This window comes from Tinamus guttatus, unplaced genomic scaffold, assembly GCF_059628265.1.
Source record: "Tinamus guttatus ecotype Peru unplaced genomic scaffold, ASM5962826v1 Tinamus_guttatus_pri_ptg000649l, whole genome shotgun sequence".
NCBI lineage: Eukaryota > Metazoa > Chordata > Aves > Tinamiformes > Tinamidae > Tinamus > Tinamus guttatus.
The window spans coordinates 3911146-3926308 of NW_028289183.1; the positions used below are offsets into that span (position 1 = coordinate 3911146).

At 50.5% G+C, this 15163-nt stretch overlaps 1 protein-coding gene across 2 annotated transcripts in view; it reads left to right on the forward strand.

Moving 5' to 3' along the window:
* Positions 1-15163, forward strand: part of RPTOR (regulatory associated protein of MTOR complex 1) — a 94318-nt gene that overhangs the window by 51863 nt on the left and 27292 nt on the right. Inside the window, exons 14-23 of one of the 2 annotated variants that reach the window (XM_088535988.1) lie at positions 797-871; positions 1246-1311; positions 1942-2133; positions 3116-3256; positions 3861-3978; positions 5424-5564; positions 5993-6151; positions 11032-11150; positions 11459-11527; positions 14866-14969. In XM_088535988.1, the coding sequence (XP_088392114.1) occupies positions 797-871; positions 1246-1311; positions 1942-2133; positions 3116-3256; positions 3861-3978; positions 5424-5564; positions 5993-6151; positions 11032-11150; positions 11459-11527; positions 14866-14969 (1184 nt within the window). The remainder of the gene's footprint in view (positions 1-796; positions 872-1245; positions 1312-1941; positions 2134-3115; positions 3257-3860; positions 3979-5423; positions 5565-5992; positions 6152-11031; positions 11151-11458; positions 11528-14865; positions 14970-15163) is intronic. The other variant, XM_088535987.1, reaches the window with a different exon arrangement.

The following is a 15163-nucleotide window of genomic DNA, read 5'->3' on the forward strand; positions in this document are numbered from 1 at the left end:
GGATAGGATTCCCGCAGGGAAGGAGGATGCAGCCAGGGGAGCCACAGCCGCGGCGGTTCCTCCCGCGGACGTCGCTTCGGAGCGCGGGTCTCGTCCGAGCCGACGTGTCGCGTCCCAGCTTGAGGGGTGGGGAGCAAAGAAAGCCACGGGGGGAAGCTCTTAGTAGAGGCTCATGCTCCTACATGGTGCTGGGTACCACTTTGACACAACTTAGCCAGAGATTAGTGCTGCTCATGCGGATGGGCTGCAGGGCGGCCCGGCCAGGGCCGGATCATTCCTGCTGCCGCCCCGGCAGGTGTTCGGGGAGGAGGGTCCCTGCACCGGGACACGGGTGCTGCAGGCCCTGGACGTGTCCTGTTTGTGGAAGGAAGAGCCTCAACCTCCAGTTGGACCCTTATCCTAAGCTCCTGACTGAGGGACTGAGCGGGAAAGTTCCCTCAGAAGTGTGGCTAATTGGATTCCTGCTTGTTTTTCCCTTTGGTTCTCAAATACTGGTGGAGGTTTGATGTGAGGTAGAGAAATCCCAGATTTACCTCTTCCTCTGCGAAGTGCAGGACGTATTTTCAGCTGCTTCTTGCTGGCTCGAGGCTGACTCGAAACGGCGGGACTTGATCCCTCTCTATCGTCCTCCTTAAAAGGGGCCCTGTGAGAGGGCTTGCTCTTCCTTTTGCTTTTCCAAGGAAAACCGTGTTTGAGGAGAAGGATTAAGACATGAAATATTCATACATCGTTGGAGGAAACGTTATCTGTAGATTATAGTGCTCAGCTGTTTCTTCCTTGTCTGTCTCGTTCCCAGTCGTGCCAAGCTGACCTCGTGAAGGACAACGGCCACAAGTATTTCCTCTCTGTGTTGGCAGACCCTTACATGCCGGTAAGGACGCGTCATCTTTCAGGCTCCTAACGCTTGCCTGGTGGGTGCTGAGGTACATGCTGCTGTTCGGATGCCGCAGCACGTTGTGAAGCTAAAATGTCCCCGTGGGGGACACGGCCAAGGCCAGGGGTGCTGCGGAGCAGGCCTGGGAGCTGCTCCCATAAACGGACGCAGAGGAGGCCACGTTTCAGTGCAGCTTTCTCATTCCCAAACCGAACCTGTGCTTAGCGAGGGGATTGCGTGATGAGAAGATTCTTTCTTTCCCTTCTCTCGTGCTTTTAATACACGTTCAGAATGATCTCTTATTCCAGAGCACGCGGAATCCGGTTGTTCTCTGATTTGTGAGGTAACGGGTGGCTGTGTATTGTTTTAAGGCTGAACACAGGACAATGACGGCCTTTATCCTGGCTGTGATCGTCAACAACTACAACACAGGCCAGGTGAGTCCCGGCGATTTCCCCTTCCCTTCTCCCTGTCAGCCCGTCCTGCCCTGGGCCGTTCCCTGGAGCGTGCCTGGCTGGCGCCGAAGCGCAGGTTGGAATGGGAATATTGCTTTATGTTATTTCTTTGGGGATTGAAAGGAACAGTTGTCCGGGAGGTGTGACAAGCACATCGTGTCCACGGCCCTTGGAAGTGGAGGCTGGAGACGCGCGTCACGCGGGAGCTGCCCCTGGGGCGCTGCTGTGACACACGGTGAAAGAAATAGCGCCTAGTTCTTGTCAAGTGGAAACTTGATGGCCGTGATAAAGGTTTGGGAAGGGTATAAAGCCAGGCAGACAGAATGAGCCATAAACCTTGGGGCTCAGCCAGGTGCAAGGAATATTTTCAGTGAGGAAAAAACAGGCTTTCTGCACTACAGAAAGCATTTCTAATGCCGAGCTGTGTGACTAGCTATAACAGCAGATCGTTCATGCTGCTTTCAAATGCTGTTTTGCAACAAAATAACTGCATAACTGCAGAGTAATTACTTTCTTTTGCTTTCCTGTCTATTTCAAAATAATCTCTTTTTTTCTTCTCTGATGAGGTGGGAAGTTGTTACCCAGGATAAATTGCCTTGACTTGTGTTTTAGGAAGCCTGCCTCCAGGGAAACCTGATCGCTATCTGCCTGGAGCAGCTCAACGACCCGCATCCCCTCCTGCGCCAGTGGGTGGCCATTTGCCTGGGCCGCATTTGGCAGAACTTCGACTCGGCCAGGTGGTGCGGGGTGAGGGACAGTGCCCATGAAAAGCTCTACAGTCTCCTCTCCGATCCGATCCCAGAGGTAAAAATCCAAATTTTTTGTGCACCAATGCCAGATGAGTTGTCATGATGGTAAAAGAGGACTTTTAGAACCAGGGCTTCCAAAATCTGTATGATTATATACCCGTTTCAGAAAGATCTTGGCACTGTATCTTCAAGATAACACAAGTCATACAGCCCTGTGCAAGAAGTAACCAGAGAAATTCAGGGGGAATTTGTGCTGCCCCAACGATGGGGAAATCCTGGAGCTGGGAAATGCCATGTCCTGCTCACAGCTGCACCAGAAGCTTTGTAAAAATGTGCTCCCACAACTCGCTGTATTTCAGAAAATCCTCTAACCTTTTTATCTGAGTATAAAAACTATTCCCCTCCGGGCATATGTGAAAATACATCTTTAATTGAATGTGTTTCACCTGTGTGACAATTTCTCGGAGAAGAGATCCTTGTGCAGAGCAGGGCTGTGACTGACAGTCCCTGTCAGGCTCTGCTGAAATTATATCGCATTAGGGAGAAGTAAGCCTGGGAATAAATGCCATTGCCCACATGCAGTGCTTAAACATTATTATTATTAATAATAATTGTTATTATTATTACCTTTTTACAATGATTTAGTTTTCATGTCCTGATATCTTACTGCAGTTCTCCTGCTCCTACTGAGGGCTGTGGTTAGTGCTCTAATAGGAGAGGTGCATCCCAACAGGAACTGCCTCTGCGCTGCCTTTCTGCTAATCAATATTCCGGGCAGTGCCAGCTGCAAACGTCGCCCATGGGAAGGTCACCGCGTGTTCTGGGAGAGCGAATTCCTTTGTGCACCCATTAGTACTTGAAACTTGGTGCTCTTCTAAGTCTGCTTTTGTTCTTGTTCTCTGTGGGCTTCCATTCAGTCCCCACTGTTTACCTGATGCAGCCCAAGTTTCCAGAGATGCCAGCGGTGGGGATAAGGGATAAAACAATCCCGTGGCGGAGGCGAAGGGCGAGCCCTGAGAAGTGTCTGTCTCTGCCAGGTTCGCTGCGCCGCAGTCTTTGCGCTGGGGACGTTCGTGGGCAACTCTGCGGAGCGGACGGATCACTCCACCACCATCGACCACAACGTGGCCATGATGTTGGCCCAGCTCATCAACGACGGGAGCCCCATGGTCAGGAAGGTGCGGGAGGCTCCGCGTTCCGGCCGTGTCCGTGTCTGCCCTCACTGGGAACACTGGGGCCTCTGGTCCTAGAGGAAGTGGTGTTACCACGTGAGGGACACAGACTACAAAGACCATACATTTTTAAACTGAAATTATTTAGGGCCTATCAGCCTTTATAATTTTAAACTTAACATAATACACTGCTCAGCTCCATTGGTTTGACATGGACCTTCCTAAAACAGCTTGTTCTTTTGGATGATTAGACATGTGATATCACCTCTCTGTCTTTCAGTGTTATTTATATGAATTTCTGTGGTAGTAATCATCATAAAAAATGAGCTGTTCAGCTATAAAGAGAATCTTGGAAATACAGAGGAACAAAGTAATCCTTCTTGCCTCTAATAGAAAGTATCCGACTGGAAGTTACCACCCTCCTGCCCCAATCCTTTCAAACGAGAGAAGGTCACATCCTCTGGCATGCAACGTCTTCTGCCAAAGGAGAAAGTTGCTGTAGAATTTCTCAAATAAGAAATGAGCAAGTCGGAGCTGCTCCATTTAAGCCGTTTCCCGTGTAAATCCCATCGGACAAACACCTCACTTGTCTCTTTTGCCCTTTCTGTAGGAGCTGGTGGTGGCTTTGAGTCACCTGGTGGTTCAGTACGAGAGCAACTTCTGCACCGTCGCCTTGCAGTTCATGGAAGAAGAGAAGAATTACCCTCTCCCTTCCCCTGCCACCACAGGTTGGTGCTCTGCATTGTTTCCTTTGGGGCAGGGAACTTGGAGCCTGATAATCCTGGAGAACTTTAATGATGAAGTTTGCCCAACACAGTAAAGCTTTTCCTCTAATCATTTGTCAGCCAGCACCATTGCTACAAGTTTAGTGAAATGGTGCATAGCTGTGATGTCTATTTAGCACTGCAGTGTATTTTGCTGCAAAAATATATCCCGAGATGAGCTCTAAGAGGCAGATGTAGAGCCGTAGAGCCCAGTGGAGAGACTGACACCCTGCCAAGCTTGGAGGGGGTTCCCTTCAGATGGAGATTGAAGTGTGTTTGTCCAGGCAGTAAGGAAGGTCCACAGGCTGCCCAGACGGCACAGTGTTTTCTGAAGTTTCATCAGCATCTTTAACATCTGAAACTGCAGCAATTTCTCACCTAATGAGGCTGGAAAGCCCTGCCATGGGGCAATAAACCATGCCCTTTGCTACTGTAAAGCAGCAGGTGAGAAAAGGTGAAGAACCTTACGCTCTGTGCCTGCCTTCCCATCCGTTTGTGTGTGTTGCTTTTTGTGGGGAATTTATTGTTAACCTCACACTCCCTTTAGACACTGAGCACACTGGAAATCATCAAGGATAATGAGACTTTTGCAACAGAATCTTGGAGGCAAGAGCATGTATTATCTCTGCAATAAGCAATTTAATCTCTTCATTGTCTGAATAAATGAATCATATTAGAAAATAAGCTTCTCCACATTTGTCTTTTTTGCTGCAGAAAATGCTCATTACTTGCAGTTTATGTAGTGCTTTTCATTATTCAAAAATGTCCCGAAGTAATTTATAAATAGGATGCACTGGAAGCGCTGCTCCCACCACCATCATGCAGCCACCTCTGCAGAGGAACAGAATAGCTGTTCTGCAGCCGTGCTACTGTGGGCGCCTTCAGGAATGAAAATGAATAGGTTGTCTGGATGAGATTATAGGTATCCAGGTCGTGAGTAAAATATGACTCGAAACCAAGCCTGAAATTTGACTGGGAAGCAAGTATTTTATTAATTCTTCATGATGGAAAAATGATCAGATTTTTAATGAGCAGAAGCAGACGGAAGCCTGCACTTAAATGCCATCTACTAAAAGGCATCTGCTCTAGCAGTGTGTCCTAGCACAGTATCTGGGCAGTGTCCCAGCACCAACCTGCAAAGAACGAGTCATCCTGTCCCTGCCGGTAGTCTGCAGGCTCTGGCAAGGCTTCGCTCTCCTGCTTTCGTTGGAGGTAACAAATCACATCCGAAACAGTAAGGAAGCACAGTCCTTGTTGATAATGTGCAGAGAGGATCCTTCGTTGTTCCTCATCCTGTCTGAGGATAACAGACAATGACTGAATTCCGTTCATGTCGGTAATAATTACATTTGGTGATAGCCTGTTGGCTGATTCCCTTCACTTATAATTGCTAAATTTTCTCTCTGCAGAGGGTGGGAGTTTGACACCTGTGCGAGATGGTCCCTGCACACCAAGGCTGCGCTCGGTCAGCTCTTACGGGAATATCCGAGCAGTCACCACAGCCAGGAACCTGAACAAATCCCTGCAGAACCTCAGCCTCAATGAAGAATGTAAGAGACACCTAAATTCTTAAATGTTGCTTTACCACTTCTTTTCCTCCTCTCTTGCAAGTTAGGAAATATCATCTGCAAAAAAACAAGATCCAAAATTAACAATTTACCCCAGATTATCCAGCTGCTAGCTCCAGGGAGTTGGATGAGAAGCCTCATTTCTAATTAGTTTCAATTTTCTGGTCATTAGTATTGATTTTATAAGTGTTTGTAGGCCAAGGAACGCTCGTTCTACTTGCTGACTTGTATGGATTTTTAACTGTCTGAATCATTGTTGATGCTTTGACACTCAATCTGTATTTAAACACTCGGTGTTTTAAAGGTGACATTGTGGATTTGTCTACACCTTCTCTGGGTGTTGTAGGATTTTTTAAAGTTGTTCTCTCACCAGGGCTTGTTTCAGCACCTGCCTTCTTTCCTTTTGGCAGCTGGAAGTTCTGTTGCGTTTTCTCCTGGGAATCTCAGCACCAGCAGCAGCGCCAGCAGCACCTTGGGCAGCCCTGAGAATGAGGAGTATATCCTGTCGTTCGAGACCATCGACAAGATGAGACGAGTCAGCTCTTACTCTTCTCTGAATTCCCTGATAGGTGAGGAAAGGTTCTCTTGCCTTTCCTTTGTTTTCTCCTTTCTTTGCATGCTCCTTGCACCAGCTTTTGTGGAAGCACTGATTTATAGCTCCTGCTAGATCTCACTCCAACAAAAGTTCCTACAATAGTAGAAAAGCAGCTCTGGGGTCTGTGGAGGCAGGAAGGAGAGTGGGAAATTTAATTTTCAAGCCTCACTGGTGGAGAGGCTGGAAATGAGAGAGCTGCTGGGTGTCAGCCATCTGCTTTACCAGGATGGACCGCAGCCCTGCTAGAGGTTTGGGCGCAGAAATGCCGGTGCAGGAATGTTGCATCCGCTGAACTCCGCTGGCCAGGGAGGCGAGCGAGGGCTCCGTGTCCCACAGCAGAGCAGAGCAGTGGGGCTCCCTGGCACTCGTGCCTGCCCTGTGCTGTGTTTCCTGCAGGCTGTAGTTCCACACAGCACACGCATCTCTTGGCCCCTCATACGAGGGAGCCTTATCGAGCTGCTTTCCAATGCAGGTCTGCATGTGAATTGTTAGAATGAGACTTATAAAAGAAGAAATCTCGGGGTCTTAAGCGCAAACACACTGGGGATCTCACAGAAATCTACCTCTGGGCAAAACATTCCATGGCTGATCCTGCTACTTCCAATCCTTTCCCATTATTTCCTCACAGATAACTTGTAGCATCGAGTAAGCTTTTTAACACCACTCAAGTCGTTTCCTATGCTGGCGTCTGGCTTTCTGGCAAACGCACAGAACACTGCAGAGTGAAGGGCTAGAGCACAGAGGAAGGGAAATTTGAGTTGCATTATGCAGTGCATGGCTGATTTTCTGGTAATGGATGATTTTTGTTTCTTTTATAGAACAAAGCTGGAAAGTTTGCATGGAACTAGTTCAGCACAGTTATTTCTACAATAACTTTGCTAGACCTGCCTGATTGTCACACCAGCATCGCTTTGAACTAGCTGTAGTTTTCCAAGCTCAAATTCCTCTTGAGATGATAGTGGATGCGGCATGCAGGAGTTGGTTTTTGGAATGATCTCATGCTCCATGGAGCAGAGCAGGAAGCATTCACCAGAGAACTGTTGGGAGGAACCTATCAGTTTTGTTAGTAATTAGTGAATGCTCATAATTTTCTAGCCCTCAAAAATCAGCAGAAACCTTATATATAGCCCTACACAGAGTCAAAAGGTTCTAGGATCGTACGACCAAAAAAGATGCAGCTGGTATCATTATTGACTATTAACTGAGGCCAAATTCCCTGGGGAAGTTGAAAATCAAGTAGTCATTAGAAACTTGATCAAATCATTCGGTTTTGATGGTAGATAATGAAATCAGATTTTCTAAAGCATGAGAGGCATTTTTGGAATTTCTCTCCCTCTCCTAAACTGGAACTTGTGTTTTCCTCACTTACCCTGGTGCAAACTGATCCACGCTTGATGGTTTGTGTATGTCTCACAGGAGCTTTGCAGCACAGTTGAAAGGGAGTCTAGAGATCAGCCCGAGATGACTGACGGGAACTTAGGAAAACAAAAAGAGCAGTTCTCCGAAGCCTCCCTCATTCCTATTCAATTGGAAGAGCTCATATCCAGCTGGAAACGACAGAGCTTATAGAAGTGTTTAAAATTCATAACTCACACAGAATCCCATTACCTTCAGCATTTGCCTGCTTAAAGCCAGGGCTTTTTTTCGTCTCTACTGAAGAATCACAGTCTTCCAACCCCCTCTGGGCTGGTCCCAAAGGGAAGAGTTTGCAAAATCCCATCAGCTCCTGCCACCCTTTGGTCGCTGCGCAGACCTCCTGCTGCTGGGGACAGGGACGTGGCTCTGCAGCGACACCCGTGCCAAGGATTTGGGCACAGGAAGCAGGAAAAGGGCTGTGCTGAGGACACGGGCAGGCTCAAGGCAAAGCGAAATCTAGTCTGCATTACTGAAAATCGAAATTTTTAAGCATGATTTGAGGCTGCGGTCCCCTCTGCCATCTCAAAGATGCCCCAGTCATGGGGGACTTCCCTTCCCTCTTGCAATTCTGGGAGCCTTGTGCCAGGGGGACAGTCTGGGCTGGTCTGGCCACTTCTGGCCTCTCTCGGAGGGTCCATTTCAAAGCTCCAAGAAAATCCTTCACTCCCTCTTCTCCCAGTTGCAAAGAGCATCCTAGTTAGCAAAAGGCAAGATGTCCCCACATGGTGCCCCAAAAAGCAACGTGTGGCCAAGGGGGCTCTTTTCCGGCTGCCGGCTCCTCGTGCAGCAGCCCAGAGCCAGGTTCCCGTCTGGCCTGTGCATTTCCACGCTGCTCCATCAGCAAAGACCTCGCTCTGCGTGGCAGGGTGAGCCCGGGCTCTTTCCATACTGCTAGTCATTAATCTTCGTGTTCCCCGTGTTTTTTTTTTATTTATTTATTATTATTATTGTTTTGTTTTGAGGTAGGAAAAGGGAAGGAATTAAGATGGGAGGTGCGTACCTCAAGGCTCATTATTCATACGCAAACTGCATGATTAAAGTCCTTGTCCTGCGGGGAGGCTGGAAAGATTAAATTAGGAATAATCATAGGAAGAGAGGGGGGGAAAAAGAAACTTGGAGCAATGCAGGGCTGGAGAGCAGCTCCCTCCCAGCAGGAGAGGCTGGGGGCTGATCCCATCCCCAGCCTGAGTTCCCAGCCCTGCAGCTCCAGGGGCTCCGCAGGAAGCTCCGGATCCCTGTCGGGAGCGGCTGGGGAGGCCCCGGAACCAGGGACACTGTCCGCACTGAGCCCGGCTCTCCCGGGGCTGCGCGTGGCCGGAGCGCCGGGACCGGCATCGCTGGCACCGGCCGAGCGTCCTGCCCAGCCTGGCGGGTTTCGGCACCGCGTTCCGTTGTGTCCCGGCGCTCCCGCGAGGGCCGTCTCCGTGCGGAGCGCGGCTGCCCCGGCTCCATCCCAGCCCTGGGCTTCTCGTCACCGCAGCGGCTTTAACGGGGCTGGAGGGAGGCCCTGCTAGATCCCGGTGGAACAGGGAGCGCAAACGAAAACCTTCCCGTTGGATTCTCCGTCCCATGGGGTTCTGCTCCGCACGGCCCCGGTGACCCGGCTGCAGGACCTGGCCCGGCTGCACTGAGTGTTGCCTGCTATAAAGTGACCCAGGAGCTGTGCGTATGCACACAAAACCGAAATCATGGGCAAAGAAAGGCAATTCAGTTTTGACATCCTTAGCTGAAAGGAATCATTTTCTGAATCTATCCTGCAAGGGCCATTTAACTGCGTTTGAATCAGCCTCACTAATTACGGAGCTGTCTGCTTAAATTAATTCCCCACCCGCCTTCCTGGGCATCTTGTTTGCGACTCCATGGGAGTTTTTTATTGTCGTTTCAGCCCGTTCCATGTGAGGGAGGCACCGGGACGGCCGCGGGGCCGCCCCGCAACGGGAGCCGCTCGGCACCATCCCCCTGCTCTTATCAAAGACAGTCGGGGATCGCGCTGGCCCAGACCTATTTTCAATTTGCTTTTCGTGGCGCTCAGATGTGTAAAGGATGTCGTTTGGGGGTTGTTCTCTTCGTGACTGCGTCACGAGCGAGCCGCTTAGCAGAGCGCTGGGCGCGGGGACAGCATCATCCCGCGCTGCCCTCCTGCCCCTCTCCTTTCCCTCCCCTTTTCCTGCCCTTCCTGGACTTCAGCAGTCCTGAACTGCTGGGATTCCTGTTGCTCCTCCTGGAGCTGCAGCCGGGCGCGGAGGTGGAAGCAGCAGAGCCGAGAGGCCTCTCCCACCCACGCGCCGGCTCTCACTTTCTCCCCCTTCCCGTTTTTTTTTCCTGGAAATAGCAGCTCCCGGGGACGGCGGTGGTTGTGCAGGTCAGTCCCAGGCATGGAAGGGGCAGAGGAGGCTGCACCGCGTCCCTGCACCCGCAGTCTGAGCAGGGCTTACATCCCTGGAGGTTGCTCTTCTTGGGGGCTTTAGGCATTAGCAGGGGTTACTGCATTCTGGAATTCCTGGCCTTGCTTCTCGGCCTTGGGTCCTGCGTTCCCAACTTAACACTTTATACTTAGTTGCCTCTAGGAACACCAAAGGAAAAGCAGTAACAGCTTGATCTGTCACTGCCAGTGATTGTGACTCATTTGAAATCCCTATTTTAGTTCCTTTCTTTGTTAGTGTTGCTACCTTAATGTTGTCCAAATGGCTCAACTCCCAAAAGATGGTGCATTTAATAGCTATTAAATGTTCTGAGGGTTCGGAGAAAGAATAACAAATTAAAGAGTCACCTAAAAGCAGCAAAATAGAATGTTCACAGAAATTTTGCCACTTGTTAGAATTGCTTATTAGCTTGGTTTGCACTTTGGGTCTGTCGGTCACTTCTGCAGGACGCCAAAGTGCAGATACTCGCAGCGAGTGACAACGCGACACCAGCGTCAGTAAGAGACACCAAGAGACTTGCTGCTCCTCCAAGCTGCCAGTCCTTGAGCTTCATCGTAATGCTTAGATGTTTAATAATCTTGTAGAATACGTAAAACCTCGAGTATAAGGAAGAATATTCATCTTTAAAATGGCAACAAAAATAGTCAAACAGATCTAAACAAGTGTGTTTTTGTAGTATTTGAGCTCAGGCACTGCAAACATCTCATCTTCCATGTGGCCTTCCCAAGCAGCTTGCATCCAGGGCTGAGGAGGTTAGCAATTTGACTGTGACTTATTTAACTGTTTTTAAACTCTTTAGTTTTCTCCCACTTTTGCTGTACGAACCCTGGCGAACTTCACAAAGGAAGATGAGGTGGAGAATGTTCCACGCAGGGCGTTTTGGAGCCCTTCTCGATGCTTGCTCAGCTCCCGGAGCGATGATAGGAGTTACGAGGAATTTCCTCACATAAAATGAAGGAGTTGCAGCTGACAGATTGACACGTGTTTGGGGTTTTGTGTTCTTTTCCCATTTTAGGTGTGAGTTTCAACAGTGTTTACACGCAGATTTGGCGAGTGCTCCTTCACTTAGCTGCTGACCCCTACCCCGACGTCTCGGACCTGGCTATGAAAGTGCTCAATAGCATCGCCTACAAGGTAGGCCCCTCTCTGTCCCTGCTGGGCTCCGAGCCTGTTGTGTGTTCGTGTCTCGTGCGAGGCGGAGGTTCAGCCAGCCTGAACCTTTTGCAGAAGTAACCTTAGATTCTCCGAGGTGATAAACACTCATATGAATCTTGATCAGGTTAAAATAAAGAAAGGGGGGAGGGCTTGGGGCTCTTTAAGGGCAGAAATTAGGCACAGTCCTTAAACACTCGGTCTTGTTTAGAAGTCTACTTGTCTAGATCAGTCCCTGGGAGAAACCTTAAATATACCTCATTAAATTATCCGTTTGCAAACTGATCTAGATTATGCAAGTGGGACTGGCCTGCAGACTGAAGCCACAACGGCTCTCCAATCCAGGTGAACTAGTACATGTGAGTCAGCATGCAGACACCCCTCACCTCTCCAACCAGGCCTAAAGCACCATCCTCATCACATCCCATCCTCCAAGGATGACAAGATGTCCTTGGAGGCTGCCATCACTGCTGATCCAGAATTGCCAGCTTGGGGAGCTGTAGAAGCACCCGCACCTTCCACCCGGAGCGAAGCACCAGGCCACCCCAGAACATCTTCTCACCAGCTGCCTTTCCCCCTCTGCCCCAGCCGGTGGTATCAGAAAGCTGATTGAGCGCAGCCCTTCCCTCCTGCTTGGGTTTCCACCTTTCTAGTTGCTCTAGCATCAAGATCATGAGCCATCCCAATGCAAGATGACGTCTCTTACTGGTGATTCGCAATGAGTAACCCTAAATCTTTGCACTTAGGCTTCTAAGCTAAAGTTGCAGTAAGAGATGCCAGCATTGTGCACTACCATTTTAATGCGTTAGAGATTTCTTGCTTTTAAATATGTTTTTCTCTTAAGAAAATAGCTCCTCATTTAAACTCTTGTATTTTTTTAAGTATACATGTGAGCTAGGTGGCGAAGTCTGGGCTTTGGGATATTAATTGTGGCAGGTGTGGGCAACGAGATGGGCTTTTCTCTAATGATAGAGGTACATAACAAATCACTATGTCAGGGTGGAAGTTCCAGGCTAAAGTGAAAAAAGAAAAGGAAATGTTAGAAGATTCTGCTCTATCTGCTCTAGATACATGAAGCTGCCTCAGTGTTGTATTTTGGATGGCTGTTTGCGAAATAGTCTTAGCTCTACTGTGGGATTAAAACAGATGTAAAGAGGACCTGGATCTGCTTTTTCTCTCTTAACTGGTTTTTCAGGGCTTTTTCCCTTGCTAGTGAACAAGAGATGCATAAATATTAATAAAGATGCGGTTGTGCCCTGCAGATGTCTTCGCTAGCGCTGCCGTGGTTCTGCTTAGCCAGCAGGAGCCAGGGAATTCTGATCATTATGTTGTGCTGTCTGTAGTGAGTGCTAGGGCTGCCTGGTTACGTTCCCTGTTGATCTGGAGATGTTTTGACCTCAATGTTCTGGTCCTGAACGGAGGGCAAACGTGGAGGTGGGCGGACATGGGGCATTGCTCTGCTCCTCGACAGCCTGTTCCTGGCTCTCCACGGCAAGGACTTTTCAGGTGCTTTTGGAAAAATAATAGATGAAGCTTTCCCATTTACAGAGTGGTTCTTTTGATTGTTTGTGTTGTAAAAACTGGGGCTGTTCGGTGCGCACGGCCGCTTTGCTGTCCTCTACCCCAGCACTTTTGGGGGGAGCCTCGAGGTGCCCCACGGCACAGGGCTGTGTCACCGCTGGCCTTGGTGGCCTTTGGCAGCGATTTCCATTCGCAGGATCCCACCAGGAGCCCCCTGCAGTTCCAGGTTAGCTCTGCCCATCGGTCGCCTCCGGACACGGCTCCGTGAGCGGCGCGGCCGGGATGCCCAGCCCGGGCTCCCCATCTCCATGAGCTCAGATAGATCATGGGGGCTGCCTGGCACTTCACACCAGTTATTGACAATTAAATTTCAACTAATTGTAGGCTGAGGTGTTTCCCTGGTGCTGATAGAGCTTTGGGTGGATCTAAATGGGAGCAGTTGGAATGCTGGCCACGGGCCCGCTGGCCTCGTGCACAAAGCTTGTGCAAACGATGCCTTTTGCATCCTCTTGTTCTAGGTAGTGTCGAATAAAAATGAAATTTGATTTTCTTGCAGAAAAAAATGATACTTCAGGTTAAATAACTGAATTTCCAAGGATTTTTAATGTTTCTGGTCTAATTAGTACTATATGGAATATTCATGGAACAAAACACTTTTGGAACCTGAGATGTCTGAAGCTTCCTCATTATCACACGAGTGTAGAAAACGGTGTGATTTGTGGGACGTTACTTTTGATTGTCATGGCCTGAGCAGATTCGCCGTGGACTGACACTTGTGAGTGGTCTGAGTCAAGGGAATCTTCGTTTTTGGCCTCAGAATGTTGCCAAGGTCTGTGTGTAAGCGCGTGGGATTTCAAAACGTGTTTTGTACCGTGTTCGTCACCCAACTCAGTTCCCTGGGGGATGTTCAGGCAACACCTTGAGCGCAGTTGGTGCGAGAGCTTTAGGAGGAGTAAATATTGCTAAGCTTTTTAATCCTCTGCCCTAATCCACTGACTGGGTCAGTACGGTGAATGTTGTTGCCCTGTGCAAGAGTTCAGATTAAGAGTCTGAATTTGCAAGGCAGGATGTGGGTTGAAGGCAGAGCATCCGAGCAAAGGTGCCGAGCTCCTTGGCTTCCTCCCGGCGCCGGGAATGTGGCTCTGTTCTGGAGGAGAGCTCCAGAGGGCTGTAAACGGGGCGCTGGCTCCTGGCAGCCGGTGAGTAGGCTGCAGGCGCGCGGGCTTCCTGCCTTGGAAACACGCAGCTTTATTTCTGAGCCTGATTAGACATCGCTGCCTCTCGTGCTGGATTACTGCTCTGGTGTGGTTTATATTTATGATACAGACTGAAGCGGGACAACTTTCCTTCCCAACCTGGACATTCGCAAATCCGACACATGCTTTTTGCCTGTATTAGAACAGAAAAGGACCTGGGAAGCAATGTTGGCCCTCTTAGGATTTTGAAATCACGGTTAGTTAAGGAGAGCTTGCTTCAACCCGGGGCACCTCATCCAGCTCTCTTCAAATTTGGGGAAGACTTAAGGCTACACCGTCCTGGTAGTTACTCCTCTACAGCACCCCATCCTGGCGCAGGCAGCACGGTCCCTTTTTTATAATTGGAATCAATTAGCAAAATCCTGAATCCCCTCTTGACAAAGTGCTGCTTTGGCCAGGAGAAGAGCCCCAGGAACCGCGGAGCTGCTGCCTTGACCGCGGCCTCCTCGAGGAGGCTGCATCCAGCTCGTGCTTGGCAGCTTCCCTGGGAGGAGGGCGGCGTTCCCGGCGGCATTCCCGGTGCTCGGGGTGCCGGGCCCCTTTGCAGCAGCGCCTCGCGGGGCCTGAGGCCGCCCCGTGCTTGCAGAGCGGGCGCCCGTCGGGGCAGGGATGTCCCCGGGAGCTCAGCCCCGTTCGGGCAGGGAGGAGGCCGGTCGGGCGCAGCCCTCGGCTCGCGGTCGGTTTGGGGACGAGGTTTGTGCCGCCCGTAGCCAGGGCCGGTTGTGCGTCACAGGACACCGTCCGGTAAGTGTTTGCTGCCTGCAAACGATAAAATGATCCCGGGTGGGGGTGACGCTGCACGGGGGCTGCCGCGGGCGCTCCAACCCCACGCGTGTCCCCGTGGCAGCCCCGCGGTGCCGCTGCGCAGCGGGTCCCGGCGCTCGCGGCTGCTCAGGCCTCCGGGCCTCTCTCCCCTCCAGGCCACGGTGAACGCCCGGCCCCAGCGCATCCTGGACACGTCGTCGCTGACGCAGTCGGCGCCCGCCAGCCCCACCAACAAGGGCATGCACATCCACCAAGTGGGGTAAGCGACGTCGCGGCACCGGCCGCGCAGCCTCCCCGCGGGCCTCGGCGCTGGCGAGGAGGAGGAGGAGGCCGAGGGATCAGCAGCTGCTTGGGTCAGCCCTGCTGAAGAGCTTGAGGCTCTGCAATAATGGGGGGTTCTTCCTGCTCCCCCCCTGTAGGGCGCACAGGAATGAGCCACCGTGACAGGTGAAG